Source organism: Cariama cristata, unplaced genomic scaffold, assembly GCF_000690535.1.
Source record: "Cariama cristata isolate BGI_N322 unplaced genomic scaffold, ASM69053v1 scaffold2590, whole genome shotgun sequence".
NCBI lineage: Eukaryota > Metazoa > Chordata > Aves > Cariamiformes > Cariamidae > Cariama > Cariama cristata.
This window is the reverse complement of record NW_009595064.1, coordinates 31,615-48,373: the sequence shown is the minus strand read 5'-3', so window position 1 is coordinate 48,373 and position 16,759 is coordinate 31,615. Positions and strand designations below refer to the sequence as shown.

At 36.6% G+C, this 16,759-nt stretch overlaps 1 protein-coding gene across 1 annotated transcript in view; it reads right to left on the bottom strand.

The window, feature by feature from the left end:
• The window catches only part of RECK (reversion-inducing-cysteine-rich protein with kazal motifs), a gene marked incomplete at its 5' end in the record, with an annotated part of 55,469 nt that overhangs the window by 10,446 nt on the left and 28,264 nt on the right, over positions 1-16,759 (bottom strand). Inside the window, 7 exons of the mRNA XM_009700340.1 lie at positions 1,948-2,119; positions 2,634-2,756; positions 10,200-10,388; positions 10,866-11,006; positions 13,250-13,386; positions 14,131-14,343; positions 15,314-15,493. Coding sequence (XP_009698642.1) covers positions 1,948-2,119; positions 2,634-2,756; positions 10,200-10,388; positions 10,866-11,006; positions 13,250-13,386; positions 14,131-14,343; positions 15,314-15,493 — 1,155 coding nt within the window. The remainder of the gene's footprint in view (positions 1-1,947; positions 2,120-2,633; positions 2,757-10,199; positions 10,389-10,865; positions 11,007-13,249; positions 13,387-14,130; positions 14,344-15,313; positions 15,494-16,759) is intronic.

Here is a 16,759-nt window from a genome sequence, read left to right as displayed (position 1 = left end):
CTGCAGGAAATACAAGTGATAAAACATTCTGAATAGCCGATTTCAGGTCTCATCACAAACCTGGAATTGGTTTGCACCATGTTTAGTCAATGTATGTGAACACAACTACAGTTTCCACTAAAATTAATCTTTTACCAAGTATTTTTCAATGGATTTTTGAAAAAGGCTTGGATAAACTTCTTACCTACTCTCAAGCTTCATTTTGTAAATGCATATTTAAGGAAAACTAGAGAAACCATGAAAACAGTGAACGGCAAGAGAAAAAGATTATACTGCAGAGGACTAGCCTCATCCTTCCTTGAGAAGGTGGTGAAAATAAGACTTACAAGATTGTAGGGTTTCAATTACAAATATCTAATTGGATTCTAGCTTTGTAGGTTCAGTATATTATATCACATCCAATCTTGGGGATGACTGCAAACGGAAAAATCTAGTATTAACGCAATTTCCTTTTCTGGCATGTCATTCCTGTCAAGCCTTCACAGATAAAAGCAATAAACAGCAGAAATGCTTTCCATTTTATATTAAGTATGTACCTCTCATGGTCTTATCTGCAAAACATTTCTTATATGCCCTGCAAGAAAACCCTCTGCTAGAGAAATGTCAGCCAACAGAGTTTGATGAATAGACTGATGAAAGGTCAAATGGCTTTTTTAACAATCTCCTCCTTCTATAAAATACAACAATGCTACCGCTGGATTATGTACAATACGTTCTTATTCTCTCTGAGTGCGGCTGTCCTATGCATTACACATTTTCCTTTCATACTAGGGAAGACTCTGAAATTCTGAGCTTTAAACACTTTACAAGGGGAATGTAAGATCTTAAATAGATTCTAAGTGCTTCAGATATGTTTTAAAATGAGCATGTTTAGTTTACGCTACATTATCAAACTGACCCAGAAAAATGTATTGTGTATAGTCCTTTACTGAAACTACAAGTTGAGGTTCTAAGCATAATGGTTATTCTGTAAAACTGAAAAACCTCTCTATACTTTCCAAATTAAAAATATAAAAGGTAAAAAGTATATATGCACAATGCATCTTTGAAATTCCAACTTTCAACGCCATAATGGCTATTACAGCTACAAAACTACAGTGTTTTCTCTGCAGTTTTCTGCACCAAGGTATTTGAAGTGCAGAAAAAGGGAAAAAAAAAATTTGCTATAATCGTTTTTCATGAAAGCACAGTATTACACAACTTCTTATGGTGGCTTTCTTTCAAAACAGAAAAAAGTACAAATTCAAAGGAGACTGCCGTATTGCACAACACTGAGAAAATTGAAGACAGAGACCAGTATTATGAGCCACAGACTTTGATTTCTGTAAGAAAGGTCAGATTTTCTTTGCTCCTGACACTAGTAGAGAGTATATTTTTGTTTTGTTTGTCTGTACAGATTCTGCTTTTTCTGATACTGAAAAAACGGAGATTGTACAGACATACTTTTCACAAGGTATCAATCCAATTAAGAGAAACTCAAGTGTTCCAGATCGATCGATATTTTCCTATTTTAGAAATAAAAAGCACAGATTATTGACTGAATAAGCATGACTGACTCCAAGTCTTGAATTCTTGGTTTTTTTTTGTAAAAAATACTAGAAGGAGGTATAAAACAAAGTAGTAAAATGACACTTACAGCCATTTCAACAAAATTTGATTCTCCCACTTTTGAAAGTATACATCAATTCTCTTTTGTTTCTAAAACCGAGATCTGCGTAATGAATTTAAACAATATAGCACTACATAAATGGAACCACGAATTGGCAGTTATTACAGTCCATTACTAACTATGATAAATAACAAGTAGCTACTACAAACAGTTATTTTTATTGGAGCATCCCAAAAGTAGAATGTTACTACAATATTCAACACATTCAAAGAAAAAGTAAATCTGCTTTACGAGTAGAAGATGCCAAAGAAAAGCTTAAAAACATATTCTGCTTTTACCTCTGATTTTTATTACAAGGGTTAGGGTTACAAGGATCCTTGGAAATACATGATCCAAATTCAAATTGATTGTCCTGGAGCCCAACACAACGAGCTATACATGCACTTGGATACGTGCGTCCATTTTGACCACATACTGGTACAAACTGATCTACACAGTTACATGGTAAACCTGTAAAAGTAACACACAAACCAGGAATTTGATGCACACTTATTTTCTATGACAGAAGATACACAAGCGGTCACTAAGATATCTTTGCCTTCCAGCAAATACAAATACGTGCCATATCTTCAGCTACTTCCTTGCTCCTGTAATTTAGCAATGCTGTAGCACGCATCCACTTACAAGTAGTAGGAAGGCAAGTTTGTACCCTGCCTCCTTGCTGATTCTACTCAGCTTTCTCCATTTTTTCCCCAAACTCCTTAGCTCTTGTCCCCAGTGGCATTACTTTGTCTCCACCTATTTTTACATATTACCTGAGGTTTTATTTTTCAGTACTTTTTTTTTTTTTGAAGGTATATTTTTTTTCTGAAGTGCAGGTTGGACATGAGAAAAATTAATAGTTAAAAGAACATATGAATAACAAATTATCAGGTATTTTCCATTAATACTGTAGAAAGAATTTAGAAGCTAATCCTCGCTCTAAGAATATTAAGCGTACAGTTCCCAAAGTTTGGAAAGTTACCTGTGAACTTCCGACGTTCATCTTCTGAACTATGCTCAGTTAGACACTGACGCGTAGAACATATCAAGTTTCCAGCAAAACATGAACAGACATTACAATCTATATTAAAGGACGTTCCATGGCCTTAAAATAAAAGAAATTAAGTAAATGCATACAATTAATGCAAATATACCTGAAGACTATATATTCACATGGATTACATAGCTATTACGTTTTCATTAGTAATTGTCCCTGTAATTTCCGTTATTCAGTTTATTTTCATGTTTTTTAGATTTCAAGTTTTGCTTTATTCATTTAAAGTCTGTTCACATGTGGTTTTGATTAATTAGTTAAACACGGAAGCAAGCACTTTATCCTTTCAAAGCCTGTATAAGCTAGGTTTTGGGTTTTGTGTGTGTTTTTTTTGTTTTGTTTGTTTGTTTGTTTGTTTGTTTTTAAAGAACAATTTAAAGCTGCAAAAAGAAATACACTCATAAAAGAGAAGAAGTTTTAGATAAATTCTGGCTAGCAAGCTCTATATTTTTTTTAAAGGTAAAGCTTTTGTAAAGATACGTTCTTCTCCTAAATTAGAATGCAAAACTCCTCTGTAGTGCTCATTTCTTTCCTTTGTGTGTACTTTTTGTCAAGAGGTAAAAAGTACCAATGCTTCATTCCAGTTTTTACTGTTTTGCAACATCCATTATAGTTGTAATTTCAGCCTCAACAAGCAGTACAAGTTACGACGCAGGAACAAGAAAGCAAAGTTGAACAGAAAGCCAGATCTAGAGCCAGCAGAAGACACACACAAATACAGAGGTCTATGTTCACCCACTGGTTTTCAGAAAGGAGCCCATAATAACGCAACTGACACCATCACAGCTGCTTTTCAAGGCCAGAGCAATCTGCCTAGTTTTTGCATTTTATAAGTCAGTAACTTTTTCACACCTGAATCTAAGAATCAAACTGCAAACTTTGGGAATTTTTCTTCAATTTAGCAATTCCAGTTTGGTCTTCTGAACTGTCTATATAACTGCCCTTCACTGTGTTGTATGTTTTATGTAAAATCAGCCTGTGTTGGTGACAGCTCATCTATCCATAACCAAATCGGTTGTTAAAGACTACCAACAAAGACACACCTCTTCAGGGAAACATTAAGAGTAACTGTGCCTTACAAAATAAGACAATGCTCTCTCATCTTTTTTCAAAGGGTCGAGATTAAGGATTTGAATTTTTGAAAAATATTACAGGGGCACAAGGAAAATCCTCAGCATTTGAACAATTTGGAAGAGGTACTCCTAGGCAAATGATGGCAGAACAAGACGGGATGGGAGAGAAAGCCTGTGTAACACAAAGAGCTCTGTTTAAACCACAGTAATATTCAAGGAAGAAGGAATTTCTCAGCAGGGAAGAAGAAAAGTTTCCAAGGTTTGAAGGTAGTGCCAAACATAGGATCTCTTAGGTGATTCTTCAGAGTAAAGAGTAACTGACTTAGGATCCCCTGGAAAACTCTGCAAGACTATTTGCTCTCGCTATCAAATAGAGCACAGAGCAAACTGTCCTCTTCATCAGTAGTCATTTCATCCCGGAGTCAATTCCCAACACAAAAAAACCTCAGCATCAGATAAAGCATTCAGGGTTGTTTGGTTTATAGAGAATAGTTTTAAAAACCACCGTTCAGATTTTATGACTAAACCCTGACATATAAACCAGTATGTCAGTACTGCAACAGACACATAAACCAAGTAAATATAGTCACTACAAAAAGTTCACATTGTGACCATAAATTTTTAATTATTTGTTTTCAATACATCATGTAATGAATTTGGAATGTAGTAATTTTTATCTTTTATTATATAATACCTAGAGTCTTAATCAGCACACACATTAATGAGTAATTATGGCAAAAGAGAGGAAGCTGTGTGGCTTTGGTTTTGTGGTGGTTTTGTGGTGGTTTGTTTGCCTTTTTTTTTTTTTTTTTAAGATGCACAACACTTACTGCATACTGAATACCTACCAGCTACACATGTTGTTGTTACAGTTACCATAACAAGTGACAGCTGTACACTGTGCCAACATAAAACACAAATACAACTGCGGACAGTCTTTGTGATTATTTTCACCAACAATCTGAAAAAGTACAAGTTTCTTTGGACAGAATGGTGCATAAAAGTTTTCAGACACCATTTAAATAATATATTTGCTAATGACTGTATTTTAAAAGCATCTGCTTTCACCAGATACTTCCTATAACTGCCCATCAAATATATCCTTAAGGTTAAGATGTGAAAAGTGTTCTGCTTCCATGAACAAATAGTACCAATTTGGCAATAAAAAATAAATTTTAAGTATGTTTGGCTGACTTTTCTCTTCTTTGGATGAACAAAAACCCCCAAAAACATTACAAGCTGTAAATGCATGGAATGTTACAGACAGATGAAAATAATTGTACAATTGATTATTTAGTTTTCCTTGGTATCTTTTAAGAGAAAGAAATATCCCAATTACCTACTCTTTCATAATTTCAGGGTTTGGTTCACAATCAGAAAATTTTGTTTGTGACAAATATAACTACAACAAGGGCCTTGCTTCTTAAGATTTACTTAATGTGAAAATAACTCTTATTACATGGTAAAAAAGGTGACTCAGTTATTTTGGGCTTATTAGGTATCTTTGACTTGCTTTAGTTATGCTTGGACTTTAGTCTGACAGAATTTTAAAAGGACTGTTTTACAGACACTAAATAATGTCCGGTGCTGAAATATGTAACTGTTCACTAGCAGAAAATCTCTTGCTTGCTGACTGATTCAAAGACATCAGCTTCAGACAGGTTACAGCTCAGCACAGACTCCATTTTATATTCAAGACATTTTGTAAGATTTTTCCCTATCTTAGCAGTAGCTTTTTATTTTGTTTTCTTTTTCAAAGAGCACAGTACTGGTTTGCCTGACAAAAATACACCTTTAAAGCTCTCAAGCAATGAATAAATCTGAAAACAAATCAATATAATCTGTTAAGAAGCATCACTTGTCACATCTCTTTCAACTACTTTGACTGTCAGATTAGGCAGAATCCAATTAACCCTTGTTACCATGCAATTTAATCTCTGAACAGTAACAGTAAAGTTATTTTAGAAGATTAATAATTTAAACTGAAGTCAAGAAAGAAATAGTTAGCATTCTTTTATTGTTAAAATAAAAACTTGTTCATCTTACAGTTACCTGGCAGAAACAAATCAGCAGGAGGTCTACACCCACCATGCTGAGGAAGACTTTAAAGAACTACAATGTTCAATATACATTCGTTAACATAAAGTATCTGCTTACATGTTCATTTTTAAGCATGTTAGCCCCATTGATTAATATGGTAAACTAGAATTCTTATTTAATTTCATTAAAAAATTAGCAAGTTTTTTTTTTTTCTGAAAGGTATATGCTGCCTTGAGATACTTCATTCCAGGCTATGAAGGTTTCAAAGAAATCCAAGTGCAGAGGACAGTCTATGACAGGTATGTATTTCTAACATGTCTGTAGACATTAGCAGAACAGTCTTTTAAACACTTTTTTTAAACCATTGTCCTTGGCGTGAAACCTAGCAACATCACTCAGTAAAAGAAACTACCTCTCCAGATTGCCACATGAACTAAAACAGCATCGATGCCTAAAGGGGTATCAGATTTATTATGTGATGCCAAGGGAAGAGAATTTTGGCATTGTGCAAAACTTACTATGGGGTATTTAGTGGAAGGACCAAAGATGAGGAAAAGGAGGAATTAAGATAGATCAAGCAGGAAGATGTGTGGGAAAGCAGAGGGAAAAGGGGAAAAAGGGAATGGTTGAGTGCAGACAGGTGGCTGGTCAGTATGCTTGTCTCCTTGAACCCTGCACTTGATCACCACAATCTATAATATATTTTTATTCAATCCTATTTTCACTCTCTTTGTGTGCGCACTTCCTACTCTGAATATGTTGCGTGAATGCTAACAAACTTTAAGCTGGATGAATCAGTAAGTAAGGTAAGAGGCCGGTGTGCCAGCCACTGGAGTGGAAACATAAACCTCAGGAGCTCTGGGAGACTGGCGTCTGGGGGGCAGCTACCAGAGAAACTGAGCATCTAGGGCCTGGTACTGGACAGAACTCTCTTGTGTGCGCATGTATTTCATTAGTGGGCTTCGTTTCTGTCAGCAGCTGTACAGGAACAGGTTTGGGCCATATATGCTGTTCACGTTTGTGTTAATGCTATGTGTGTTTATGTGGGTGCCAGTAACAGCACTAATTTCTGTCTCTGCTGATCAGTGTGGCTGGCCATCTTAGTAGGGTACGCGTATGTGGATGTGCATGCCTCTGGTCATGTGTCTATTGGGAATACAGCCAGTGATTACTGGTTCTGTTCACTGCTAATTCAGACATCAACAACTATTTTGATAAAACCAGCTTTATGTCACTTTTACACCTACAGCTATGTTTGTGGTGAGAGGGAAGACCATCCAGTGAACACCTGATCCACAAAAGAAGCACTCGGAAGGTAAGTCATCAACAACAAAAAAAAGTAAAAGATTTTCTTGCACCCCTGTTCCCTGCAGAGGAAGTTAAAAGTCTAAGCTGAGTACCCTCTTCACAGGCAATGTGTTAGAGAACCTGCCTCAGAAGCAGCTCTTGGACAGACAAATGCTAATGACTCTGCAAGACCAAAAGGTATTCACCAAAAAATTCAAAATTAACTCAGATGTGAAATACCTACTAATATAAGCAAACTTATTTGTAACCTCTTGCTTTAAACTTCCCCAGGGATAGCAATGCAAGTGGCTAAAATATATGCTTTTTTTAAAAAGGGTTCTGTGGATAATAAAGATAGGTAAACTTAATTTTGCACAACACAAATATTGTAAAAGCATAAAAGTTTGCAGCAGTGAACACATACCTAAGTATGATACATTGGGGGAAGGAATGGCAGTTTTTGTGCAAGTCACAAAACAAATCTTTTAGGATTATCTGAAGGAGTCAATAAGCATGTGGACAACAGAAAATCAGGCTGATACACTTCAATACCCAACAGAAAATTAATAGCTCTTTAACATAGGCTTTCAAGAAAAAAAGTAGAGAGAGGAAAAAAATGTGCTCACACGGATAACTAACTCTGAAACAGAATAAACGGATAATGAAGGGAGGTCACTGGAGAAGTCTCCATGATCTATGCAGTGGCTGTTCTGTTCAACATATTTATATGGGATCCAAAAAACAAATGGAAATGTTTACATGACAAAGTCTATCAATAACATTAAGGTACCAAGTACCAAATAATGAAGAACTGCAAGAAAAACCTCACCACTCTGAGCAACTAGGAAAGGATATAACAGAGGAAATTAACTGTACCGAACATCAAGTGATTCTCCACAGTTCACACAATGAGCTGTCAGCTGACCATTTCCACTTAAGAACTGGACTGTGGTGTTACAATAGACAGCTCTGTGAAAGCATGACCTCAACAGAATTAACAGCCAAAACCTGATAATGTTCAGAATAATTATGAAAGGAACATAATTTTGTTATTACATACACTCGATTGGGTACTTGCATTGTGAATGGTGCATGAAGTTCCAGTTCCCATTTCAAAAGAAAATGTAAGAACTAGAAGAAGGTACACAGTAGGGTAATAAATATGATCAACAGTATACAATTGTTTTCATATAAGGAATTATTAAATAGAATAGGAACTGGCTTGAAAAAAAAACCCAGAAAGCTGAGGGGAATATGACAGAGGTCTGAAGAGGAGGCAAATAGGTAACAATCATTCATCAGCTTTTTCAATACAAGAACTAGGACAAATCTCATAACTAAGAGGAACCAAATGAAACAAACTATCAAAGCTCAAATTAAAAGAAATCCCTTGCAAACCCCAACAAAAAAAAAAAAAAGAAAAAGAAAAAAAAAGAGGAGGGTTTTTAGGCACACAGATCTTAACAGAAGGAACTTCTTGTCAGAGGTTATACCTCATGATAAAAGTTTCAGAGGTTTCTTTAACACATATTTAAAATCTAAGGAAATAAAACACCACCACAAAACCCCAAAATCATTTGGAGCTAGTACAGAAACCACCCTCTGCTCAAGGGGTTGGTGGTCTGAAGCACAGAACAGATTCTGGGAGAATATTCATGGAATGTATGATTAAATCCTTTGCCTCTTCTCATACTCTTCCCGAGACACCTCTATTGGTCACTGGATATCCAGTGCTGTTAAAAGTGGATTGAAAGTACCCACGAAGGTGGAATCTAGGAAATGGGCAGCCATTTATAGCCAGTTATACTGTGCTTAAACGTCAGAACTACAGCATGCTTAAAGCAGATCAGTTTGTTTTGCTATTGTTGCTTCATCCCTGCTGCCTACTGGCTCCTCTCACAACTTTTCCTCTCCTCAGTCCTCAGAGATCCCGCCAGCAAGTTCTTCTACCAGAAAGGAAGGTACCTATTATCAAGTACCATAAAATACAGGGGATGTGAGGCAAGTCAGGGACCTTTTGGTTGAAAAATGGTGTACTAAGAACACGCTTCACACAAGACTTTCATTGGTTGAGACAGACACAGTTCAGTATTGATTTAAATAATGGCACCCTGAAGCATATGTAAGAATTAAACAAGTATTATATATAGGGATGCAAACATTAACTTCTGTATTTTCTGATAAACTCTGCATTCAGATCTTCTCAGTTTTCATATTGTCACCGTTTAAGGCTGGGCCGGCACTTAAAACGGGCAGCAGACGCTCTCTGTTAACCCCCCTCCCTCTCCCCAGGAGGGGAAAGGACGGAGAAAAGGGAGAGAGACTTATGGGTTGGAAATTAAAACTACTTTAATAATGCAACAATAATGAAAAAAAAGTATAAGGTATTAATACTAGTAGTACTAATAGTGGAAATAAGGAAAAGTATACAAAACCGGTTCTGAGTGTCCTGATGACGGTGGGGGGAGACTGCAGGCCGCAGCCCCCAGAGGCTCCGCCGCTGCCCGCGCACGGGCACCCGACGGTCCCAGACCGACCGCCGCAGCCGACAGGAACCAGATTCAGGAATGCACGGATCGGGATCAGGGGCAGGAGAGCGAGCAGGGTCTCACAGGGATGCCAGCCACGAAAGAAGAGAGCGAGACCCTCGTGATCCCTTAGCTTTATACTGAGGATGACGTGGATGGGATGGAATACCTCGTTGGTCAGTTTTTGGTCACCTGTCCCATCTGCACTTTTCCGCAGGTGCAACCCTTTTACGACTTTTTATTCGCTTAACAAAGGGGGGGCCAGCAGTGGCCTTGGTTCTCATGGGGATAAGTATAAACATGGGCCATTCTGCATACCAATCTTACTGATACTTCAGTAGCAACTATAAACATCGAGCGTTATCAGGCCCGAAACGCAGTGTCTGAAAACATGTAGCTGTACTTTCAGAAAGTGCATTTACTTAGAAGGGACTTAACTGAAAGAAAAACTCCTGAAAGGAGAAAATAGTCCTGTTTTAGCCAAACCAGGACACATATGTACCTCAAAATTCATTACTTAAGGAGCAGGTGCTGTATAAAGATATAATTACTGTTCTAATACTTACTTTTTCTTTGTCCTCCAACAATGCATGATTTTTGGAGGTCAACACAATGCATTTCCATGCAGTTTTCTAGCAATCCACTGTGTCCACAGGTACAAATCTTGTAACAACCAACATCACCAGCTGAGGATGGAACCTGAATAAGTGTACCTTGACGGACAATAAAATCTGAGGCTTCTCCCAGTTTGCAACCTATACACAAGGAGAAATTTTAGCTTGTATTTTGTAAATCCTTTGGCAAGTGACACTACCAAAAATAACTACTACTCTTTGACTTGTGAAAAAGCTAAGGTGTTCCTAAAGCAGCCTTGCTCTCACCCTTTAGACAAATTCACTCATTTCATAGAGGCAACAAGTAGCAGAAATAGAAACTTGCTTGAGACAATGTTCTGAAGTACCTGCAGAAATGTCTCTTTAGAGAAAAAGACTGTTAATTCCAGCAATTCTCAAGTAATTCCATTTTCCATGGTTCTGTAGTAGTATGAAACGTATGTGATACAACAAATACCACATATGCTTCACTCTCTCCAATAAAGAATTTGAATTCAAGATAATTGTGATAATAGTTCTTTTGGGATATCAGCAATTCACTTTAAAACTTTCAACAAACTTTCAGTAACATATGTTTATCAGCAAAATTCAGGTAAATAGAAGTCCAAAAAACCTTACCTGGCACACACAAATATGGAAGACACAGTTCTCCAGATTGACATCCTTTTCTATTTACTTCACATAATTGATGAGCTGCACATGGATTTGGATTACATGGATGTGTAACATCTTCTACAATGTTACCTAAAGAACTTGGGGCTGAAAACAGAACATCAGCATCTTTATTGATTTAAATGAGGTTTATTTTTCTTCAGTAAAGCAAGGCATTTCTTACATTCAGTAAAATAATATTTTTGACAATCCTGTGGAATATTTTTTATTTTTTAACTATACTTGCAGAAGCTTGGCATGACAACGTAGTTAACTTACTTCAAAAGCTTAGTCCTCAATGCTGGAAATAATGACCCAGATGATTCTTCACAAGCAAAATAGATTTCCTCTATCTTGCTTCCCCACTAATTTTCTCTATATAACAAAAACCAAACTGACAATGACCGGCAGTTTAATCAAGAGAAGTCCCATAGTCAATGATGAACAAATTGGAGGTTTAAAGTACACAGTGTTTAACCAAGTTTGCTATCATTGATAAACTTTTGTTTCTGTTTTCCATTTAATGCACTAGTAATGTTCTCCTGTTACAAGATTAAGGAAAGGAAAGACAACATGGAAAAGCAGCAGCTTTTTTCTTTTGAAAGAACCACCCAAAGTCTCAACACATTATCTCTCTCGGAACAATTTATTTATTGAGGCATACTTTCAGTTGCAGTTCTTACTAAACAAAATTTTACTATTTGCAAAGTTCCTGAGATTCTAAGAAAGAAGTATCAAAATTTAATTTGGAAGAAGGTCTAACATGGATAAATCCTATAAAGATCAAAAGGTCTAAATCCTACAGAGATAAATATGCAATAGGAAGTAGTAATAGGGTATAGCAGATTTGGCAAAGAATGTAAAAAGATGCCTATAAATGAAGTCTAGAACCAAGACAAAATTTTACTAATATGATTGTGTTCCCCACTGACGGATAGGACATGCTAGAAGAAAACAGAACCACAAAAACTTAATTCTTCTAAACTCATGTTCTATTGCCCCAAGAGTTAATTTGGGTTTTGGTTATTCTAGTTGCACAGGTAAAGAACAGAGTTTATGCATCAGGCAAAAGTGTAATTTTTTACATCAAGAAGTTGTGCTCTAAATCATGCTATTGTTTAAGTGACATTTATTTGAGATCAGTCCTCCCAAGCATGATCCAGCTTTTGTCCTGTAAATAAATACTGCTACTGGTTTTATTATTATAGTACTTTTTTGGTATGTGAGATGGCTTCTTCAAGAACAGAGTTTTCTTAAAGTAAGATTACCTAGTCTTATTTTTAAGTAGGTAAAAATAATTGAAATTCAACAAGCCAGATTATTAGGTGATACAGATTAGTATACTTGCACTGAATATACAATGTCCTCAAAAGAGAAGTGTGGTGGGTTAACCTTGGCTAACAGCCAAACACCTACCCAGTCCCCCCCACCCCCCAAACAAGATGGGGGTAGAAAATAGGTGGAACAGGAACAGAAAAGCTCATGGGTTGAGATAAAGACAAGGTGACTGAGTAAGAATTACCATCGCAAAACTGACTTGGGGAAAATTAACTAAATTTATTGCCAATTAAAATAAGTATCTAATTACAGATTCAGGTAACGGGAATAAAAAGACAAACATTAGAGCAACTTCTTTCTTCCTTTCCCAGGCTCACTTTCACTCCTTCACTCCAGATTTCTCTGGTGATGCCCCAAGTGATGCAGTGGGGATCGGGAAGGCGGGGGGGATGATGGTGACTATGGTCAGTACACAGCAGTTTCTCTCTGCTGCTCATTCCTTCCCACACCTTTCCTCTGCTCCAGCGTGGGCTCTCCATAGGCTGCAGCTTCCTTCAGGGTATACCCACCTGTGGTGGCATGGAGTCCTCCACAACCTGCCTTGTGGATATCTGCTCTGCAATGGAGCACCTCCTCTCCTCTGACCTTGGTGCTACCCCTGTAGTTTCTCACTCTTCCTTTTCCCTTCTCCTCCACCTGTCTGGCACTTTTTGGCCTTTCTTAAACTTGTTTTCACCACAAACTTTGCTAAGTGGCTCAGCTGTGGCTTATAGTAGGCCCGTTGCTGAGCTGGCTGTGTCTGTCACAGGGCAGTCCATGACATTTCCCCATACAGCCCCTGCAGCTTCCACCGCTACCAGAACAACCTTGCCATGTACATCCAATACAAGAAGGAATAAACATAATGAGCGATGGCAATTTGAAAAATCCAATTCCCTCTAATACGCTAGATCAAATGTCTCAAATTCAATACCATCTTCTTTAAAAGAAATAATGAAAATTATTAAAAGCAATGACAAGCATTCAAAGTAGCTTGGTTTCTAATTTTGTTGCATAGGTATGTGAATACTTACTCAGGTATGTATCCAAAGGGATACAGTTCTCCAAGTCATCCGTTGGAGATAAGAGCTCACAAATACTTTCAGCTGAGTGGCCTTCAGGGAATTTATTATGATCTCCACATTTCTTCAGTATTTCCACACAATCTGATCTTCAGATAAATAAAGAAACAGAACTTCATGAACACTAGTTGAAGAAAAAAGGTCTGGTATGAAAAAGATTTTTTTCCCACTTTCTTCCCTTGCCCGAATCCACAACTTTCTCCTTCTGCTTCACAACAGAGTGCTTATATATATTTATCTATATGTATATGCTACATTTTACATACAGGAGGAGGAACAAATTTGTGACACAAAGACAGGAATTATTGCTTACACTACTCTTCCTCTACTTTGGGCTTGGTGATCTTTATTTTCTATGGCACCATATGCATGTATCTTTCAAGACCAAGCATTTCCTTGATTTGCTAATGTCTAATATGGGTTGAACTCTATCTCACTACTTGCACTATTAACTAGTCTCTTTTCTACCCAATCATCTACTTTCAAAATTTATTTTTTTAAAAAATAAACGTCTCTTTTTTCAGACCTTTCTGTTAGCTGAAATTCACCAGTAGGTCCCCAAACCAAAAAAGAGGAAATGTTTCACAGACACCAGAGAGCGACAAAAAAAACCCCAACTTTATAATGGAAGCATACACATCCATCTCATTAACAGGCAAACATCTCCCATTTACAGTGATGGAGATTCAAGCAATGGCAACTATGCAAGCTCATATTCCTTCCATGTTTGCATTGCCATGTTTTCCTAACATAAGTCAAACAGCAGCTTTTTAGTTCTCATTAAAATCCTTGGGAGAACTTGAAAACTGTTTCTTCCCCCCCACGGTACTTACTTGCAGATAATACTTCCTCTAGATTTGCTGTGACAAGGTTTAATCTGCAGTGAGCAGGCAATCGCCTTCCACATTTCTGGTTGGCATTTTTTAATATCAAGCACGGGAATATTTATAAATGGCATCTTAATACTCCCTTTTTCCCATAGCTTCATGTCATTCATGGCTCCCTGGTCTGACTGAGCATTGCAGCTCCTAAAAAGTTCTGTGGGTCTTAAAAAAAGAAGTTAAGATATGGCAAGTATACAAGAAAAAGAAAACACCACATGTTTTACCTTTCACAACTTTGAATTCTACAACCTTGATGTGGCTTGCTTTTTGTGGTATAAAAGAAATGAATCCCTTCCACAGTTAAGTGAGATCAAAATAAATTTGAACTCTGTGTTTAAGGAAAATAAGCTCTTTAAGATTCAAAGCTGAAACTCCCTTCTCACCTCTGCCTCTTAGATCAAATACCACTTAAATTTTTCTTACCTGAAGAAAGTTGACTTAAAAGCAAATATCTTAGATATCCTGAATATCTGTGCAAATGTTTCCTGGTGAATCACTAATGCAAGTTGATTTATCATTTATATTTGCCCAGGCTGCATCTATCACATATGTGATTCTACTATTCATATAACACTCACGCCACTGTATACCATTGCAAAGAAAAGCCAGAGAACTCTAATAGCGAACAAAATTTTAAATGGGTTTTTTTTTTTTGAAACTCAAACTATTTAATTTGTAACCTTGCAATTATTAATTCAGACACCACTTTTATGTCATGCATTTTGCCCTATAGAGTACAAAACCACAGAAATATCTCTGAAAGAAAAGGAATTTTGAAAAAGAGTAACATGTAAATTTAACAAGCATTTTTACGGTATTTATAAAACACAACATTCCAGTAATCATGGCTTATTTGTCTATGCAGTAAGACAGAGGAATATGCTGCTAATACATGATGACATTTTACAAGTTCATGGGTTAGCTTTTATTCTTGTAAGTTTTGTTATGTCTGTTGTTAAATACTTTTCCAAAAGTTTATTCTAAAGAAAAGCTATTTATTTTTAAACTATCTAAAAAAACATTTGCAGAAAGCTACATACAATCTCAAAATAAGCCTGAAAAACATTTTATTTTATTTTTCAATTCAAAGCACAGGAATTCCTTTACAAAATATTCAGTGTCTCTCTCCTACCTGTTATTAAAATTAGTGCAGTAAGTAAGATTTCTACAGCCCAGCTGACAAGGTTCTCGTACATCTGCTAAACAGGTCAACATGGAAACTTCAACTGCATTATACTCACAAAAGCGATCAAATTCTTGCCAGCTCTGTGAATTGCCCCAGCTTGTGCTATAAAGTTTAGTGCAGAGCTCTCTGAAAAAAAAAAAATAGACAAAGAAAATAAAAGAAAGGCAGTTGTTCAGATACAGCAGAGCTTATTGTTTCTTTGCTGATCAGAGCAGCCTACACTCACTGTAGAAGATTGTGTTAGCATCCACAAAGTTTGCAAGAGTATCTAAATGTTGTGCTCCAAGCAAATAACCTCACTTCACTGTTTTTTAAGTTTTCCAGTTTTGCTTAAGAATGCTAGCAAATGTTTAAGCTAGTAAGACTGAAAGACTTCAGAACATAAAATTGCAATATCCAATAAAAACGTGATAGCTGGAAACCTGAACTAATGACTTTGAGGTGAGAACTATCCCAGCTAATTTTACTTGTAACAAACCTAGGTTGACATGATAATGAACAACTTCTAATCCCATCCTTCAACTTCAAATCACAGCTTCTCCTCCTCCTACAGAAATGACTGGCAAGCAAAATACATTTCTTCTTTTGCCCTGATGTTTGAAACAGGTATACTGTTTGTTGCTTGTGTTTGAGATGTTTCCTAGTGTCAGCAATATCCAAGCCACTTTGTTCACAGCACTATCCTACAAACTACAACTGTTCCCATCCCAACTGAAGGTATGGAACTTCACTGTGCTATTAAAGTCTACTGCATATTGAAAATGTGAGGGAAGGATCCAATTTTAGAGCTAGCTGTCAAAGCAAGCAGCTAAAAGATATATCAACTGCCCCATGCGACAATGTTCTAAGAAATAAAGTAACTCCAGGGCTCTACTACTAAACTCATGATAAGATCCTGCTGCATTCAGGATCCGTTGATTTGTTACTAGAAAATTTGATATCAAAGGAAGCAACAGCTCAAAAATCAATATTTCCAACTTATTTTGACATATCGATGCATTTAAAACGCAATAATGATCTATTTTTAAAGTGGACAGATAACCATTCTAAACTAAAAATGCTCCAGTTACAGTTATTTGCATGCATGCAACTATTTGCTGAAAACTTTTTTTTTAAAAATGTTGGAATAGTTAGTTTCATTATTTAATTATTAAGTAACCTAAGTTTTTTTCATTGACAAAAATCTGAATAGGATCTTCTAAGGAATACTGCCAAGATTTTTAACATGCAGCTACCAGGTACTTGAGTTTGTGCAGTTCATTGTCCCATTGGCTCTCTAGCATCTGGTTAAGGTCTCTTCATTTTGTTCCAATATTGGCCATTACAACCACAAGTAAGGTATAGGTTTCATTAACTTAGTGTGTCTGCTGTAATAAGCCAGTGCTAAATGTG